General features: G+C 44.7%; 1 protein-coding gene across 4 annotated transcripts in view; it reads right to left on the reverse strand.

Moving 5' to 3' along the window:
- The window catches only part of LOC118079657 (cholesterol transporter ABCA5), a 71,475-nt gene that overhangs the window by 21,533 nt on the left and 29,735 nt on the right, over positions 1 to 20,207 (reverse strand). For all 4 annotated transcript variants that reach the window (XM_035104064.3, XM_088661414.1, XM_035104065.3 and 1 more), the window contains exons 21-24: positions 5,139 to 5,311; positions 4,187 to 4,324; positions 3,512 to 3,625; positions 879 to 1,049 (exon numbers count right to left, since the gene is read on the reverse strand). In XM_035104064.3, coding sequence (XP_034959955.1) covers positions 879 to 1,049; positions 3,512 to 3,625; positions 4,187 to 4,324; positions 5,139 to 5,311 — 596 coding nt within the window. The remainder of the gene's footprint in view (positions 1 to 878; positions 1,050 to 3,511; positions 3,626 to 4,186; positions 4,325 to 5,138; positions 5,312 to 20,207) is intronic.

Consider the following 20,207-nt stretch of genomic DNA (forward strand, 5'->3'; position numbering starts at 1 on the left):
TGGTATGAGCTTTCGTGTGCATGCACACTTCTTCAGATACACTAGAAACAGAAGTGTCAGACCCTATATATATACAGAGGGTGGTGGGGGTGGGTGGGAATGGGTGATGGGCTGATGGGAGTGGTAAACCTGTAGATGGCTGTTAATGGCTGCTGATGGCTGCAATTAGTCCTGGGCTGAGGTGCTAAAGAAAGCTTGATCATGCAATGGCTGCTGATGGCTGCAATTAGTCCTGGGCTGAGGTGCATGATCAAGCTTTCTTTAGCACCTCAGCCCAGGACTAATTGCAGCCATCAGCAGCCATTAACAGCCATCTACAGGTTTACCACTCCCATCAGCCCATCACCCATTCCCACCCACCCCCACCACCCTCTGTATATATATATAGGGTCTGACACTTCTGTTTCTAGTGTATCTGAAGAAGTGTGCATGCACACGAAAGCTCATACCAAAATATAAACTTAGTTGGTCTTTAAGGTGCTACTGAAGGAATTTTTTTTTTCAGACACACTTTGCCATGTTGGATTGGAACTGACATACAAATCCTTAAAAGCCATGAGCCAGGAAAAAAACAACAACTGTAAAGAGATGAAAATAATTCTTGTGTTTATAGCACCTGCACACCAAGACGGTACAAAAACTGAATGTTTGGGAAGTTCTCTGATGTTTGCATCTGTGCTGGATTTTCCACTGCCACAGCAAAACCAGTATGAGGGGCTAAGTGGTATCATTGTTTTCTATTTTAGTAGGAATTAAGATCCAGGTATTTTTTATCTTGTCTCCACCTTTGAGAAGTGGGTTGATAACCCAAATATATTAACAACAACAAAAAAATAAGTAAAATAAAGGAAATTTATTTGAAATTAAGCAAAACTTACCACAGCAATAAACTTTTCAGGGAAAAAATAAACTCCATGGTGAAATACAAATAAGCTGCCCATCATAAGGAGGAGAATAATATAAAATAAAGGAATGTCAACTAGCGCCTGTCCACACCAGTATGCAGATGGATAAAGACCTGAGATTTTAAGTTGAGTGTAGACTTTGATCTGCAAAACACATTAAAATACATGTCAAGCATGGAAAATGGCACCAAGCCTAACCAGATTTCTGCTCTTTAGTAGTTTTGGATTGGGATGAACAGAGCTGAATGGCTCATGCACATCACAGAAATGTAAGAATGTAAGAAAAACCCTGTTGGATGCCCATCGAGTCTAGCATTCTGTTCTCACCAACAAGATGCCTCCGGGAAGCCAATGAACTTCCTGGACTGAAGTACAGCAGCCAAAATGCCAGTAAGAGATGAATGAACACAGATCAGATAAGAAGAGGTCTTATTTAGTAACAAAGCTATATAATAAGTAGAGAGCAGCTCAAAGAAGAAAAGACAGGTACATTGGTGTCGGAGAGAGAGGGAAGCCCGAGTAAGCTAAATAAAAACCCTCCAGAACGGCGTGTGGATTTTACAGGGTTAGAGAAGGAGATTTAATCCCTGATCTACAAATGCCAATGACTTCTGAAAAGGCTCTGTCCCTGGTATCTGTTAACCTAACATTCATTCTCACTGCTGGGGACCAGGACCTCAGTGACTGACCATAAAGCCTAGGCAGGTAACAGTGGTTTACAGTTAGCATGGTCCCAAACCATAAAAAAAAAACATATGGGCATACAGTACACTTAATTTGTGCAGCATCTTTTAAATTAAATATAATTAATTGCAATATTATAAGCTTAAATAAATTGCATACTACTAATTTATTCGTACTGTTTATCTTTATTATCATTATTAAATATTTATTTATTTATTTATTGCATTTCTATCCCACCTTTCCCCACCCTCACCTCAAGGGAATTCAAGGTGGCGTACATGGCCCTCCCCCCTTCTCACTTAATCCCCACACCAACTATGTGAGGTAGGTTAGGCTGAGAGGCAATGACTGGCACAAGGTCACCCAGTGAGTTTCATGCCCGAATGGGGATTTGAACCCTGGTCTCCCAGGTCGTAGTCCAACACTCTAAACGCTACCCCACACTGGCTCTACCAACAAAGAGAGGGTACCATTCTGCTGAAGACATGAAAAGCTACTGATTTATATTCAAAACTTTTTGTATCTGTTCTTAATTGCATTACAAACTGATGTATTATTACAAGTGGCCATAATCATTTAATTTTGCTATATTCAATAATAATAATAATAATAATAATAATAATAATAATAATAAATTTTTATTTATACCCCGCCCTCCCCAGTCAAAAACCGGGCTCAGTGACTTATTACGAAGCCATCATACCTTCCCGTTGTCTAAATGTTAATTAATGAATTAATTTGGCCCTAGCAGCAAACTCCTGAAGTTCCTCCAGCCATTCATTAATAGAGGATGTGTTAGCTGATCTCCGTGTTACAGTAAAAAAGTATTTTTGCTGCAGCTAACATATACGAAGTTACTTTTTCTAATAACACCAAAGTTCCCGAAAAATTCATTGTGAAAAATACTGGACAGACAGGCATTGCATAGCCTAAGATATTATTCATTTGGGTTTTCTAAAAAAAATATTCCAGTATTTTTTTACTTTTCTCACATCACATTCCAACATGTGGAGGCCCCAAACTGTTTAGGCACTTTAAATCAAGCCAAGAAATAGATAGGTGCAGTGCTTTTTTTCCTAAAAATGTTTAGGGGTACTCTCATTTTCCTACTCATATTGAAATGCTGCCCCTCAATGAGGCCAAAATGTTTAGGGGCATGCATACCCCTGCATTTCCCCCCAGAAAAAAAGCACTGGATAGGTGTGACCAGAGTTAGTGGAATGTGTTCTCAATACTTGCCCCTACAAATGTTCTGAGGCTGTTAGGTTAGTATTAATTATGTTATGTTAGTTTAGTATTAATTAGCTGAATGATACCACCCTAAAGGGATGCAGGTGGCACTGTGGGTTAAACCACTGAGCCGAGGGCTTGCCGATCAGAAGGTTAGCAGTTCGAATCCCTGCTACAGAGTGAGCTCCTATTGCTTGGTCCCTGCTCCTGCCAACCTAGCAGTTTGAAAGCACATCAAAGTGCAAGTAGATAAATAGGTACCACTGCAGTGAGAAGGTAAATGGTGTTTCCGTGTGCTGCTCTGGTTCGCCAGAAGCGGCTTAGTCATGCTGGCCACATGACCCGGAAGCTGTACGCCGGCTCCCTCGGCCAGTAAAGCGAGATGAGCACCGCAACCCGAGAGTCATCCGTGACTAGACCTAATGGTCAGGGGTCCCTTCACCTTTACCTTTTACCCTAAAACAATCTTGGAGAGAGTGGTTGTTATTTGCTGGTCCTCATAAAATATGTTTATGTATATTACGGATTAGTACACTACAAAGTGAGGTCAATTAATGTGTGTTATGAGGACAACTAGATGGCCTGATTATCTACTCATTCATATTATATTATATTTAGCCAGATGACCGAGGAACCAGTAAATAAGACTTATTTTGTGTTCCTTTTTAAATATTGTGGTTGAAATATATTACCTTGTGATTTTCTGAGTTCTCCATGGCAAAATACGGCGGCATCCCGGTTACAATGACTCCTAGTAACACAGCCTCAAAGTACAGAACTAGTGTGAAAACTGTGTCAGTAATTTCCTGCAAAAGGGAAAAAAATTAAAAAATTATCCGGAACATTAGTTTTATGTTTGCATACATTGGGGGGGGGGGGTCCACGAATGGACTCAATAAACACCCTGTTTTTGCTGTCTGCTAGTGACTGGAAAGGTATAGAAGGGTTGTCAAACATTTGCTAGGCTAGATGGTTGGCTGTGTTTGGTTGGCTGTGCTCATGTGTGTGGTATGCGTGTGATGTGTGTGTGGTGTGTGTCCGTGTGTGTGTGTCCGTGTGTGTGTGTCCGTGTGTGTGTGTGTGTGTGTGTGTGTGTGTGTGTGTGTGTGTGTCCGTGTGTGTGTTTAATTTGAATAAATATAAATGGTGGAATTGCAGCAAGAAATATATGAGGGTGGAACTAATGTTGTAGACATTCCCAGTTCTTAGCATAAATCTACAGGACCAGACTGGAGTGCAGAGGATCCATAAAAGAATAATGGAGCAAAACCGGGGGTGGGGTGCCTTATTCCCAAGAAAAAAACACCTACATTTCTCCTACTACTTCAATTTACAGTTATTAGTCTTTGGGTTTTGCATTCACTTACTTGAAAGAAAGGGTTACTCCAGACATGGATCGTTTCAGTTACGTTTAAATTGTGCAGGTACAAGTTACTAATTATATTCATCATAACTGGTAAAGAATGTACCATTGTACGGTTAAAAGCCACTGTAAACATGTAGTTCTGCAAAAAATAGAACAAAACGTAAAAACGTAAAAATTAGCTTCCAGAATCAAAAGTACACAGTTTCACAAAGCGTTGAGAAGACTCAGATAATACGACTTCTGGGACATCAGGCTTGCAAATACCTCTGCACGAGGATGCCCTCAGACTACAGAGTATCTATCATGTGCTTCTAAAAGGATTTTACAAAACATGTCACAACATGACAAGTCCCACCTTGATAAATGTTATAATGCAACTGCATGGTTGTTGGTGGTCATATCACATTGCAAAAATAGTGATTAGACATGTTGCTCCCATGTTTATTCCAAGGAGCAATGGGTCTAATTTGGGACTAATTGTATGATTCTTTCCCACTTCTTAGAATCGTTGATCGCTTACAACTGGGGGGGGGTATGTTTTTTATGTTTTGAATGTCACTTTAATAGGTGACTCATACATTTAATAAACATTTATGCACTAAAAATAAACATTAGAAGTATTGCTTCTAATGCTTCTATCTTTAGTACATTTCTTCCATCCCAGAAATGTACACGGGGTTCTCAGATAACCACCCATCCAGGCAGTGACCCAACCTACTTGGCTTCCACCAACTTAACTCCATCACACTGCAACCACATGTGCAACAGTTTACTTGAACCCTCTATATCCCAAGTAGAGATGGGAGAAGGCCTGCGGGGGGAAAACCCGGGAAAATTGGGAGGGAAAATTTCCCAAAGCCATTTTTCCCTGTTTGGAAGAAAATGGGGGGGGGCCTCCCCCCCATTCCCCCCCCCGGCCTTCCCGTCTCTAATTCCAAGAAGACCATTCTCACCTTGTCATCATGCAACACGTTTAATCCTGCATTATGTGGAGCAAATGACACATAATCACTGCCATTCAATGCTGTTCCATGGGAGTCAGCTGATCCGTAGTCACTGCCATTGAGTATCTCTGTTAGAATATTCTGGCTCCTAAGAGCTCTGAGGATGTCGTCAATGTTTGACCCTAGGTTAAAGACAATGGAGAGAATGATATGTGAGTGTCAGGGCCGGATTTAGGTTTGATGAATCCCAAAGTCACTGAAGGTCATGGGGCCCTTTATATGTCCAGCTGTCCTTTGTCAACAACAAATGGACCTAATAGGTATCTGTGAGGGACGAGGGATACAGGGAAGTCCCTCCCATCTTAAGTTCCAGCCCATCCCCAAGCGCGGGAGAGAGTAAGGAGAGCTCTGCCTCCAGCGGAGAGTCAGGAAGTGGTGTCCGAGGCTCAGGCAAGGTTGTGGAGCCCAGGCCGCAGGTGGGACAGGAAGTAGGACGCACAGGGGGGAGGCCAATTCCCCCAACTCCCGAATTGCGACGCAAACGTAGGGGGAAGAGGTTGGGTCTGCCAAAGCTGTGGTGCTGGAAGAAAACGCGCCAATCGCCATTCGGGAGTTCAGACACCTCACCTTAAGGATGCATTTTTACTGCTCTGAACACTGTAAATAATCAGCACTTAATAAAAACCTTAAAAGACCATGCTGGAGTCGTTACTCTAGAGTAGCCATACCAGGCCCTCTGACAGCAACTCCCGAATCTTTTTTTTGGCTACTTTGGAGTGCAGCGATGAGCGCTCAAGAGGCTGAGCATTGGAGGCTGGAGGCCGAAGCAGCGAAGCAGGAGCTGCAGAACCTCACAGCGCACGCACAGCAGCAATTGCATGCCGCTCAGGAGGAAGCGCGAGGGGCGCAGGAGGAGCTGAACAAGCTGGTGGACCAGGTGAGGACAAAAGAGGAGACTGAGAAACAGCTAAGGGTGATGGTTTTGGACCTACAGAAGAAGTTGGAAGAGGAGAAAGCCGCTAGAGGTGGGGGGGTGCCCCAGCCGCAGCTAGTCCAAGTGAGAAGGGGACAGAGCCTAGTCACCAAGTTTAGCGGCGACCCTAGGGAGTACCTAGGATTCGAGACAGAAATAAATTATGCGCTGGAATTGCATGCAGCAGAATTCCCAGATGACGCGCACAGAGTCTCCTTTATCATAGAGCATTTGACGGGGGCCGCCCGAGAATGGGTAAGACCGCTCATCGCGCAAAAAAATCCTTGCATGAAGAACGCAAAATTATTTCTAGAAGCTTTAAAAATAATGTACGCTAGTGACAGTGAAATGGAGGCCACTAAAGAGGAGCTTCATAACTTAACACAAGGAAAATCGACAGTTAGGGACTACTGGGCGAGATTCACCATGCTGGTGCACAAACTGGGGTGGGATCTGCAAAGTGAGCCAGTGAAATCAGCCTTCTACATGGGTTTGCACGCAGACGTTAAGGATGAGCTGGCAAGAGGTCCCAAACCGCGAACTATGGATGAGTTAAGCAAAGCGGCGCTAGCGGTGGGGGTGAGACAGGAATCCAGATGGAATGACAAACAAGCGACGCGCGCAGCAAAACCTTGGTTCCCACGCTCCCAGGACAGACCACATCACCAAACCCCACCCCAGGGCCCGCCCCCACACCCGCCCAGGCCAAGCCCAGAGCCGGAACCGATGGAGATCGGAGGAGCGCGCGCGCGGGCTTTTCAAACCCCGGCGGCGCCAAGACGCAAGGAGGGAAGAGGCGGGAATTGCTTTCTCTGCAACTCCCCCAGGCATCGCGTCAGAGACTGCCCTCATCGCAGAGAGTGGCAAGGAAAGGCGGGAACGGTTGTACCTTCCCCAGCTGACGCAGCACCACAGCAGGGAAACGAGACAGCCTGGCTGCAGGAGACAAGGGGGAGCGGCCAGGCACAGTCAGCAGACAACAGCCCCCGCCCGCCCACCCGCACAGAGAGGAGCACAGCCAGCCCACCCCTCCCAGAGCAGGAGTGGTTCTAGAAGTCACGCTCACGCTCCCAAATGGCTATCCCCTGACAGTCCTCGCCTTAATTGACAGTGGTGCCTCAGCCAACTTCTTCTCGAGAAACTTTGCGGAAGAGCACCAGATCCAACTTCTGCAGCTGGATTTTCCCCTGCACGTGGCCACCATTGACGGCAGAGAGCTGCTGGGAGGGGCCATCACGCATCAAACCCCCCCCATGAGAATGACGGTGGGAAGGCACTCAGAGACACTGGCTTTCAACGTCACAACCATCTCAGACCCCCCCATCGTCTTGGGCATGAGCTGGCTGACGCGCCACGACCCCTCCATAAGTTGGCACCAGAGATGCATCACTTTTGGATCGGACTTTTGTCTGGAACATTGCATGCAGCACCAACCAGGGGAGGGGCCTCCGATAGCCACGGTGGCCACCATGCACGTCAAGGGGGGTGAGGCAATACCCAAGCCGTACTGGGACCTGCAGGAGGTCTTCAGCGAAGCGGAGTCCGACCACCTACCCCCACACAGGCCTTTTGACTGCCAGATCAACCTGGTGCCAGGGGCAACTATACCCCCAGCCAAGCTGTACGCCATGTCAGATCAGGAACTGGAGGATCTGCGCGCTTTCATCGACAAGAACCTCAAGCGGGGGTTCATCAGAGAAAGCAAGGCAGCAGGGGGCAGCCCGGTCTTCTGGGTGGACAAGAAAGACACGCAACAGCGCCGTCTGGTGGTGGATTTTAGACGGCTGAATTCGGTGACAGAGCCAATGGCTTTCCCCATGCCCAGAGTGGATGATCTCCTGACAGCGGCACGCAGGGGCAAGATCTTCACCAAGCTCGACCTAAGAGGGGCGTACAACTTGATTAGGATCCGGGAGGGTGATGAATGGAAAACCACGATGTTCACGCCTCTGGGCTCTTTTGAATATCTGGTGATGCCCTTCGGGTTGCAAGGGGGCTCAGCATGCTTCCAGGCCTTCATGCACCACGTCCTGGGGTCCCTCCTCTTCAAGAACTGCTTGGTCTTTCTGGATGACATCCTTATCTACTCCAATGACCCAGTGCAGCATGTGAAGGATGGCAGGGAGGTGTTGCAGCGCCTGAAGGACAACCACCTGTATGTGAAGCTGGAGAAGTGCAAGTTTCACACCAAAGAAGTGGACTTCCTAGGCTACAAGCTGTCAGACAAGGGGCTGGCGATGGACAAGGACAAGGTGCAGGCCATCCTGGACTGGCACAGCCCCAGGACGCGCAAAGATGCCCAACGCCTACTAGGCTTCGCGAACTTCTACAGGAAGTTCATCAAGAACTTCTCTCGCGTCACGGCTCCTATCACCGACTGCCTGAGAGGCAAGCAGAAGTTCCGGTGGACACCAGAGGCGCAAGCAGCGTTCGAAAGCCTCAAGAGGGTATTCGCTTCAGACCAGCACCTGTTCCACGTGGTGCAGGATGCGCCCCTACGCCTGGAGACAGATGCTTCGGACAAGGCTCTGGGAGCGATTCTGTTGCAACTGGACGCCAACAGAGAGTGGAGACCCTGTGCCTTCTTCTCCAGGAAGCTGACCCAGCCGGAACGCAACTACACAGTGTTTGACAGGGAACTTCTCGCGATCCACGCTGCGTTCCAGCACTGGCGACACTTCCTGGTGGGCGCCAAGCACCCCATCCAGGTGTGCACAGACCACAAGAACCTGGAGTTCTGGAGAACTGCCAGGGTGCTCAACCAGCGGCAGATACGGTGGGCAGAGTTCTTCTCGAACTTCAACTTCTCCATCCACTACATCCCGGGAGAGCAGAATGTCAGGGCGGATGCCCTCTCCCGCAAGCCAGAGTACATGGAGGAGGAGTTGCCACCGGCACCCAGGCATATTTTCCCCCCATCAGCATGGTCCTGCGGAGCAACAGTGGTGAGCGAGGCAGAACTCACAGCACTGACAGCAGCTGATGCATTTGCCACCCGCATCTTCAGAGAACTGAGAGGGGGGGGGAGCAGGCCAAAGACTTTGAGGAAAGGAGGGGTTTGCTTTTTTACAAGGGAGCCCTGTACCTGCCAACCAAACAGCTGAGAGGTAAGGCCCTCAAGCAGATGCACGACAACCCAACGGCGGGTCATTTTGGAAGGGACAAAACCACTCACCTAGTCATGAGACACTTCTGGTGGCCAGGGGTGCGGGAGGATGTTCGGGATTATGTAAGGGGATGTGACACCTGCCAGCGAGCAAAGGTGGTCAGAGCGCCACCAGCTGGTTTGCTGGAGCCCTTAGCCACACCGCACAGGCCGTGGGAAGTAGTGTCCATGGACTTCATCACAGACCTGCCGTCGTCCAGGGGCAAGACCGCAGTGTTGGTGGTGGTGGACCTCATGTCCAAAATGTGCCATTTTATACCGTGTGCCAGGGCGGTCTCGGCAGAAGAGACGGCCAAACTGTTTGTTGACCACGTATTCAGACTGCATGGATTGCCTTTAAGGGTTATTTCGGATCGTGGCCGCCAATTTGTTTCCAGGTTCTGGAGGCGGCTCATGAACCTCCTGCAGGTGGAGGTCAGCTTGTCGACGGCTAGGCACCCGCAAACCAATGGACAGGCGGAGCGGGTCAACGCCATTCTGCAGCAGTACCTGAGATGTTACGTCAGCCAGAGGCAAACGGACTGGGTGGATCGCCTGCCACTGGCAGAATTTGCCTACAACAATGCGGTGCACGTCTCCACAGGGGTGTCGCCCTTTAAGGCCAACTACGGGCGCGACCTCAGATCTTTCCCGGAGAGGGAGGGGGAGGAGGAGGAAGAGGGCCCACAGGCAGAGGATTGGGCAGAGGACCTGGAGACGGTGCACCAGCAGCTCAGAGAACACTTGGAGAGGGCCAAGGAAGCGTACAAGAAGGGGGCAGATCGCCACAGGCGACCGGGAGAGGTCATCAGGGTGGGGGACAAGGTTTGGTTATCCTCGGAAGGTCTTCCCACCAGGGGGCGATGCAAGAAGTTAGCACCCAGGAGGCTGGGCCCCTTCACGGTTACGCAACAGGTCAACCCGGTAGCCTTCAGGCTAGCACTGCCGGAGGACATGAGAGTGCACCCAGTGTTTCATAGATCGCTGCTGTCGCCGTACAGGGAAAGTACCAGGTTCAGGGACAGCGATCAGCCTCCAGAGGGAGGGGGGGAGACGGGAGACGCCCGACAGCTCAATGAGGCAACTGAGATTTTAGACTCAAGGAGAGGGGTGAGAGGACTGGAGTACCTGATAGCATGGGAGGACACTCCGCCGTCCCACAATGAGTGGATACCGGCCACAGAAGTACCTGAGGAATTTTTAGTGGAAGAGTTCCACGCCCTGTTCCCCCACAGGCCCAAGCCCTGGCACATGGAAAGGGAGGGAGAGGGGGAGGGGCAGGAGGAAGGGATAGCAGGCAGCAGCTCTCCATGGAGATGGGAAGCGGAATTTGAGGACACGGAAGAAGAGGTGTGGGTTTCACCGAGGTCAACGACGTCAGAGGCAGGAGAGGACTGGCAGAACATTTTTACTCCCACCAGCTCTGACGCCACTGACTTCTTGGGATTCCCGTCTTCTCGGGGGGAAGGAGAAAGATCGCAGGATTGGGGGAAAATTTTTACACCCACAGGCTCGGATGCCACAGACTTCTTGGGGTTTCACTCGTCCCCAGCAAGCGGAGAGCCACTAGGAAGGGGGGGAGAGGAGCCTGGGAGGGGGATGGATGTGAGGGACGAGGGATACAGGGAAGTCCCTCCCATCTTAAGTTCCAGCCCATCCCCAAGCGCGGGAGAGAGTAAGGAGAGCTCTGCCTCCAGCGGAGAGTCAGGAAGTGGTGTCCGAGGCTCAGGCAAGGTTGTGGAGCCCAGGCCGCAGGTGGGACAGGAAGTAGGACGCACAGGGGGGAGGCCAATTCCCCCAACTCCCGAATTGCGACGCAAACGTAGGGGGAAGAGGTTGGGTCTGCCAAAGCTGTGGTGCTGGAAGAAAACGCGCCAATCGCCATTCGGGAGTTCAGACACCTCACCTTAAGGATGCATTTTTACTGCTCTGAACACTGTAAATAATCAGCACTTAATAAAAACCTTAAAAGACCATGCTGGAGTCGTTACTCTAGAGTAGCCATACCAGGCCCTCTGACAGTATCTAAAGCCATTTGCACATATTGCCATGCAGCCAGTCCATGCAGGATGTAGGCACCCTATATATAGAAATGAGCAAACCAGTGATATTTTAGAGAGCAGGCTAGCAGGCGGGGCCTGTTACTTACATTATAGGAGCCTACACAACACAAAACACTGTTGTTGTATGTAGGTTTTATTTCATTTGTTTTTCATCTTGTATTTTGGATATGTACACCCAGTTTTTTCCTCTTCAATTTTTTTGGGGGCCCCCAAGAGAGTGGGGCCCTAAGCTATAGCTTGTTTATACATAAATCCAGCAGTGGCGACTATGACAAATGCAATGATTCCTTGAATTAAGTGCACTCCAAACATGCAAGGGCTTCCTATATTTTCTGCTATGTCGAAGACAATTCTATTAAGATCTCCGTTTTGCGTATATGGGGGGCGGGGGTGGGTTGGTATTGTTGCAGACAGGGTAGCTTGTTTTCACTGGGAGCCAGCCCCATGCATACATAAGAACTCCAATGAAGTTGCAGATAATTCATGCATATATATTATATCAGAGGAGAAAATATGACAGCAGTTTTGGGTCAGAGGTGTGATTACTGGAGATAGCCAGTACTTGCTACTCTTTGCTGTTAAGAATCCCCCCCCCCAAGCATTACAGTGGTACCTCTGGTTACGAACTTAATTCGTTCCGGAGGTCCGTTCTCAATTCGAAGTACCATTCTTAACCTGAGGTGTGCTTTCACTAATGGGGTTTCCCGCTGCACGCGCGCCTTTGTCACACAATTTCCACTCGCATCCCGGGGCAAAGTTTGCAACCAGGAGCACCTACTTCCAGGTTAGCGGAGCCCGTAACCTGAAGCGTTCGCAAGGGGGACAGTTCGTAACCAGAGGTATTACGGTATAAATTTATCTCACAATCCCCAGTGTACGCTTCTGCAGGGATGGGATAGGGGGCTAATGGAACAGTAGTTTGATGTGCCAAGGCTGCTTTTAAGTCTTCATCAATTCAGAAATCAATCTTCAAACGATTAACACATTTACGGTCTGAAATTGCAGTACATATACTGGACTCACTCACTAGAAACTATGACTGAGAAGAGGGTCTTGGAAATAATAACTGTGGCTACTGGTGAAAATTAATTTCACCCATGTGACAGAGAATGGCAGTAGCAAGATTTAAAGGGGCTGCTCACCTTTAAGAATAATGGCAGAAGTCTTCATTTAAAACAAACAAACAAAAAACTCCCCCATTTCGGCTTCCGGTCGCTCGCGCGGCCATGTCAGTCGAGGTTTTGCTCGCTGAGTGAAACCTGGCGCTTCAAGGACTGGGCACGTCGCTCCGGCGTAGCGTGTGCCCTCAGAAATCCCAAAAGGGGCTTTTTGGGAACGTGGTGGTCCGGCTGCGTATTTTGTGGGCTCCCCCCTCCCCGGGAAACGGCTTTTTTTAAAGCTGCCGAGAGCGAGGGGGTCGGAGCTGCAGCGCGAACGGATCTGGCGCTTTCCTTGATAGCGCGAAGCCGCAGGACTGACTGGCAACAGCGGGCGATTCCTCCTTCAAACGGAATGCAATGAACCGTGAGTAACAAGCGGAACTAATTATACTAATTGGAGTAATTAAAGTTTGGCCACGGATAAGGGGTTCAAAAGAAGGAAGCCAGCCCCTATCTTCTGATTGAGGCGGTAGCAGCAAAAGTTACTGAAGCCGCAAAGATTTTAGACAAGACTTTTTCTGGAGAGCTGTCAAACCTCCCCTATGGAGAGGGGGGGGGAGACGATTTAGGTGTATTCACAGAACAATTAAGTAATTAAGCAATAAAGAACTAAAGGGAGTCATTTGCTGGGAAGGAGGACCTGTCAGCTCAGCCAGAGAATAGAGGCTTTGTTAGTGTAACAAAGCCTCAAAAGAACTGGAAAAGAGCTGTGAAGTCTGCCTCTTTGTTATTTTTTGGAGAGTTGGAGACATTGTTATTTGGAAGTTAAAGACTTGCCACACTGTTGGAATTAAGTAAAATAAAAAAATTCCTTCAGTAGCACCTTAAAGACCAACTAAGTTTTTATTTTGGTATGAGCTTTCGTGTGCATGCACACTTCTTCAGATACAGTGAAATGGAAGTTTCCAGGCACTTATGTAGAGAAGGGGTGGGGAGGGGTGGGGATGGGGGATCACTCAGAAGGGTGGTGGAAATGGGTGATTGACTGACTGATAGCTGTTGATGACCGGAAACGACTGCAAATGGTTTTGCATGAAAAAGCAAGGGTGGAGATGGCTGAAGATCGCTTATCATGTATAATGAGATAAGAACCCGATATCTCTGTTCAAACCAGGTCCCTCCATGGTTTTGAGCTTGGTGATAAGTTGCAATTCAGCAACTTCTCTTTCCAGTCTATTTCTGAAATTCTTTTGTAGTAAGACAGCTACTTTGAGATCTTGTATAGAATGTCCTGGGAGATTGAAGTGTTCTCCTACTGGTTTTTCTGTCTTCTGGTTCCTGATGTCAGATTTATGTCCATTTATCCTTTGGCGTAGGGTTTGGCCTGTTTGTCCAATATAGAGAGCTGAAGGGCACTGTTGGCATTTGATGGCATACACAATGTTAGAGGATGAGCAATTAAATAGTCCTGAGATGGTATGTTGGATGTTGTTGGGGCCAGTAATGGTATTGTCTGGGTGTATGTGGCAGCAAAGTTGGCATCTGGGTTTATTGCAGGCTCTGGTACCAGTGTCCATGTTAAGTCTGGTGGTTGTATTATTGTGGGTGAGGAGTTGTTTAAGATTGGGTGGCTGTCTGTAGGCAATGAAAGGTCTTCCTCCCAGAGCTTGAGAAAGGGAGCTGTCATTGTCCAGGAGAGGCTGTAGATCTCTGATGATGCGTTGTACTGTTTTAACTTGGGAGCTGTATGTGATGACTAGTGGTGTTCTGTTATTTTCTTTTTTGGGTCTGTCTTGCAGCAGGTTCTCTCTAGGTATCTGTCTGGCTCTGTTGATCTGTTGTTTAACTTCATCAGGTGGATATTTTAGTTCTAAAAAGGTTTGCTGTAGATCTCTTAGGTGAGATTCTCTGTCTGTAGAGTTGGAACAGATGCGGTTGTAACGTAAGGCCTGGCTGTATACGATGGATTGTTTGGTATGTTTGGGATGGTAGCTAGAAGCATGTAGATATGTTTGTCGGTCAGTTGGTTTTCTGTATAAGGTGGTGTCTATATGTCCATCCTGTATTTTTATAGTAGTGTCCAAAAAATGTATTTCTTGCATAGATTGGTTCATTGTTAGGTTGATGGTGGGGTGAAAGTCATTGAATGTCTGGTGGAAGGTTTCCAGGGTCTGTTGTCCATGTGTCCAGATAATAAAAATATCGTCAATGTATCGCAGGTACAGGAGAGGTTTGAGTGGGTAGGAGTTAAGGAAACGTTGTTCTAAATCTGCCATGAAGATGTTGGCATACTGTGGGGCCATGCGGGTGCCCATGGCTGTGCCGCTGATCTGGAGGAACAGGTCATCACCAAATTTGAAGTGGTTGTGGGTAAGGACAAAGTGGCAGAGTTTGTTGGAATTAAGTTACACTAAGAAACTGCAATAGACTATGATGGATTTTGGCTATACCCCTATGGTTAGAAAGTACTTGTCGCCTGTGAGAAAGGAATTTGGTTTCCAGCATCTACCCAGTTGTTTGGGCTACATGAAGAATTGGTGACCTTGGGAGCCAGCTGGAGAAAAGTGTTTTCCAGCATTGCAGCCACTGTTGGTAATACAGTGGTGTTTTGAATTTGGAGGAAACGAAAGTAATTTCCAGCACGTCGGCTGCTGTGTGGATTATAAAATATTTTGGGCCTTGGTGAAAGAGATGGTGTTTTCCAGCACATCAGCTGCTGTGTGGATTACAAATGATTGGTGATTTGCTTGGTGAAGAACTTATGTGATTTCCAGCACGTTGGCTGCTGTGTGGATTACAAAATAATTTTAAGGGTAGAAGTTCTACTGGTCTAGCACATTAGCTGCTAAGTGGATTACAAAATTGGGGACTCTGCAGGAAAGGATTTCTCTGGAATTGAAGATATAATAATTGTACTGTGGATTACAGTTTCCTTCTTTTTTAATTTTGGTTTGGGAGGCACATTAGCTGCCTGGTGGATTACAAATTAATGGGCAAATATAAAGGTGGAATATATAAGCAGAAAATGTCGGGTACGGATAAAAAAATGCAATTAAGAAGGGATTCCAGAGATCAAGTTTTTCAAGAGCAAATTTTGGAATTTATGAAAGAAAATAAGCAGAGCCTACAAAGTCTAACTACAGAGGTTAAAGCTACTATAAAGTGCCTCCAGGAATTTAAAGAGGAATTTGGTGTGCTGAAAAAAGATCTTCAAGAAGTTAAAACACAGGTCTCTGGGTTAAATGTAAGAGTGACAGATATTGAAACAAATAAGTTAATGGACTTAGAGAAGTTGCAGGAAGAAACGCAAATTAGGCTTGCTTTTATTGAATTAAAAGATAAGGAGAATCAATTACGACTTCGGAATTTGCCGGAGCTGGAGAAGGGAAAAGGAGATTTAGGAGACTTAATCGCACAAGAATTTTCCGATTGGTGGGGCCTGGATAAAGAAGAGATAAAAGCCACTATCTTGAGGGCCTACAGAGTAGGCCCAAAAAAGAAAAAAGATTCTAATTTTTTGAATGATTGTATAGTGGTTTTTCAAACAAAGGATCAAAGAGATAAGATACTAGGCCATCACTATCAGAAAAAATTGGAAGTTCTCCAGCATACAATAATTTTATTTAAAGAAACGCCTAAATTCTTTTTGTCTAAGAGAAATAAATATACAGACCTGACAACGATTTTGACAAGGAAAAATATTTTCTTTAAATGGAAATTCCCAGAGGGCCTGGCATTTAAATATAAACAAAAAGAATATAAGATCCGATCGGTGGAGGATAAAAGAAGATTTTTGGAAAGTCACGCAGAGGATTTTAAATTACCAACTGGAGGAGATCAAGGTTTGGGAGCCGGTGCTGGACCAGGGGCATTTGATTTGGAATTGCTGGCAGGAGCAGGAGCTGGGACTGGTGCTGGGCCAGGGGAAGACGTTTAAATTATAAAGTAAGACAAGATGGCGTTAAGAGTACTTTCGTGGAATGTGAATGGACTAAATTCAAGCGTGAAAAGAAGGAAGATTTATCATGTAGTCAAAAAACAGAATTTGGATATTATTTGTTTACAAGAGACCCATGTAATTAGGACTCATAGAAAAATTCTACAAAACAAGTTATTGGGTCAGGAATTTATATCAGCTGATAAAGTTAAGAAAAGAGGGGTAGTCATCTATGTAAAGGAAAAATATAATCCTAAATTGCTGTTTAAAGATGAAATAGGGAGATATATCGCAGTGGAAATATCTTTGCAAGGCGAAAAATGTTTGATACTTGGAATTTACGCACCAAATGAAGCTAAATCAGACTTTTTTAAGAATATACATACTGCGTTGTTGGAGTATCTGGATTACAAGATTATAATGATGGGAGATTTTAATGGGGCTGTATCAACTATGATGGATAGAACTCAAAGACAAAAAATATCTAATGACGGTAAGCTTCCAAAAACATTTTTCGATCTGGTGGAGAGTTTGGACTTAGTAGATGTTTGGAGGCTAAGAAATCCATTGGAAAAAGAGTTCACTTTTTTCTCGGACTCGCAAAAGTCAGGAAGTAGATTGGACTACATTTGGATTACCAAGGACTTATGTCCAAAAGTGACAAAAAGCGAGATATGCCCCAGAACCTACTCAGACCACAACGCAGTTTTGATAGAGCTGAAACAGTATCTGCAGGGTTCTTTTAGATGGAGAATGAATGACTCTTTATTGAGAAATGAACAGATAATTAATAAGGCCCAGAAGATGTTGAAAGATTACTTCGAATTAAATTTGAATAAAGGACAGAATATTACAGTGGTTTGGGACGCCAGCAAAGCAGTAATGAGAGGATTTTTGATCCAACAGAATACAATTTGGAAGAAGAAGAGAAACGAAAAGAAGGAAAACATTTTGGATAAATTGAAAGAAAAAGAAAAAAAATTGAGAGATAATCCGAAAAGTCAGGAAGTCCAAAAAGAAATAAAAGCTTTGCAGGTGCAGTATTCCCAAATAATAAATGAGGAAATAGAATGGAAAATTAGAAGAATGAAGCAAAGATCCTTCGAATCGGCTAATAAATGTGGGAAACTGTTGGCCTGGCAATTGAAAAGAAGACAAAAAGAGAATACAATTATTAAGATTATGGATGAAGGAAAATCTATTGAGAACCCTGCAGAGATAAGGAAATGTTTTACAAAATATTACAAACAGCTATATAAAAGGGAAAAAGAAGATTTAGATGGGATAGAGAAATTTATAAAAGAAAATGGACTGCAGAAAATTCCAGTACAACAAAAGAACCTACTGAATGGACTGATTACAAGACAAGAGATTGAAATGGCAATTCAAGAATTGAAAAGCGACAAAGCCCCAGGACCGGACGGACTTACCTCCAAATACTATAAAACATTAAAAAACTGGTTGATACAACCATTAATGGAGGTAGCAAATGAGATTTTAGGGGGGGGCAGGGCACCAGAGACTTGGAAAGAAGCCTTTATCTCTCTGATACCAAAACCGGATGTGGATAAGACTCAGGTTAAGAATTATAGACCAATCTCCTTATTAAATGTGGACTACAAGATATTTGCTAGTATTTTGGCGTCAAGATTGAAAAGGGTGTTGAAAGACTTAATTCATAAAGACCAGGCAGGATTCCTGCCTGGAAGACATATGAAGGACAATTTAAGATTTATAATAGACATTTTGGAGAGATTGGAAGTGAAAATAAACACCAAAGCAATGTTAATTTTTGTGGACGCCGAAAAAGCCTTTGATAACATTTCTTGGAATTTTATGAAAAGAAATTTTGAAAAAATGGAGGTTGGCAAAATTTTTGTTAATGGGCTTAATGGTATTTATTCTGAGCAAAGAGCGAAGATTATTGTAAATAATGTGGTATCAGAAGAGATAAGAATTGAGAAAGGAACAAGACAAGGGTGCCCACTCTCCCCCCTGTTATTTATTTCTGTCCTAGAGGTTTTGCTGAATATGATAAGGAGCGATGAAGGTGTCAAAGGGATTACAGTGGGTTCAAAACAATATAAGTTAAAGGCCTTTGCAGATGATTTAGTATTGACTTTGCAGAATCCCGAACAGAGTGCAGTGAGAGCACTGCAGATAATTCAAGAATTTGGCAGTGTGGCGGGTTTTAAGCTGAATAAAGGGAAAACTAAAGTATTGGATAAAAATATGACATTACAAGAGAGACAGAATATAGAGGAATGCACAGGACTGAAATGTGTAAAAAAGGTGAAATATCTATGAGTTAATATGACGTCAAAAAATTTGAACTTGTATAAAGACAATTATGAGAAATTATGGAAAGAAATCCAGAGAGATTTGGAAGTATGGACGAGGTTAAATTTGTCTTTAATGGGTAGAATAGCAACTGTTAAAATGAATGTTTTGCCGAGAATGTTGTTTTTATTCCAGGCCCTACCGATAGTTGACAAAATGAAATGTTTTCAAGAATGGCAGAAGATATTGTCTAAATTTGTCTGGCAGGGGAAGAAGCCAAGAATTAAATATAAACTTTTGACTGATGTTAAAGAAAGAGGAGGATTTTCCCTGCCGGACTTAAAGATTTATTTTGAAGCTGCTGCTTTTTGTTGGTTGAAAGATTGGTTTCTGCTAGATAATGATGATTTGTTGGATTTAGAGGGTCATGATAATGCATTTGGTTGGCATGCATATTTATGGTATGACAAAGTGAAATTGCATAAAGGCTTTAAAAACCATATAATTAAGAAATCATTGTTTAATGTCTGGATGAGATATAAGGATTTGCTGGAAAGGAAAACTCCTAGGTGTATTTCACCACTTGAGGCAAAGAAACCTAAAAGGACAAATATGGATGAGAATAGGTTGAAATATAAAGACATTTTGATGGAAGTGGGAAACCACTTTAAGATAAGACCATATGAACAATTGAAAGATAGGTTGAGCGACTGGTTTCAGTATGTGCAGATAAATGAAGCATTTAAGCTAGACAAAAAATTAGGATTCCAATCAGAAAAATCAAAATTAGAGACGGAGTTATTAGAGACAGACCACAAGAATTTGTCCAGAATGTATAATTTGTTGCTAGAATGGCATTTGAAAGATGAGCAAACAAAATCAGTTATGATCGAATGGGCCAAGGATCTGGGTCACAATGTGATGATGTCAGAGTGGGAAAAACTGTGGAAGAAGGGTATGAAATTTACGGCTTGTACGGTGTTAAAGGAAAACTTGATGAAAATGATGTATAGATGGTACCTGACGCCGGTCAAGTTAGCTAAAATGTACCACAAAAGCGACAATAAATGTTGGAAATGTAAGCAGGATGTTGGCTCATTCTACCATATGTGGTGGACATGCCCTAAGATAAAAGGCTTCTGGGAAATGATTTATAATGAATTGAAAAAGATGTTTAAAAACACATTTTTGAAAAAACCGGAAGCCTTTTTACTTGGAATAATTGGGGAAGAAATTCCCAAGGACGATGTTAATCTGTTCATGTATGCCACCACAGCTGCTAGGATTTTAATAGCAAAATATTGGAAAAAAGAGGAATTGCCTTCGAAGCAGGAATGGCAAATGAAAATGATGGACTACATGGAATTGGCAGAATTGACAGGAAGACTCCGGGACCAGACAAATGACAAAGTTTTTAAAGACTGGAAGAAATTTAAAATGTATATAGGGAACGTATTTGATAATTAGAGTTTGAATATCCAGGAAAATAAAGAGGTTAAGGCATTAGGGAAATAATAGAAGATTAAAAGTTTGAAATTAGGGTAGATGATATGAAGATGAATTATTTTTGAAGTTTTTAA

This window comes from Zootoca vivipara, chromosome 2, assembly GCF_965207765.1.
Source record: "Zootoca vivipara chromosome 2, rZooViv2.hap1.1, whole genome shotgun sequence".
Lineage (NCBI taxonomy): Eukaryota > Metazoa > Chordata > Lepidosauria > Squamata > Lacertidae > Zootoca > Zootoca vivipara.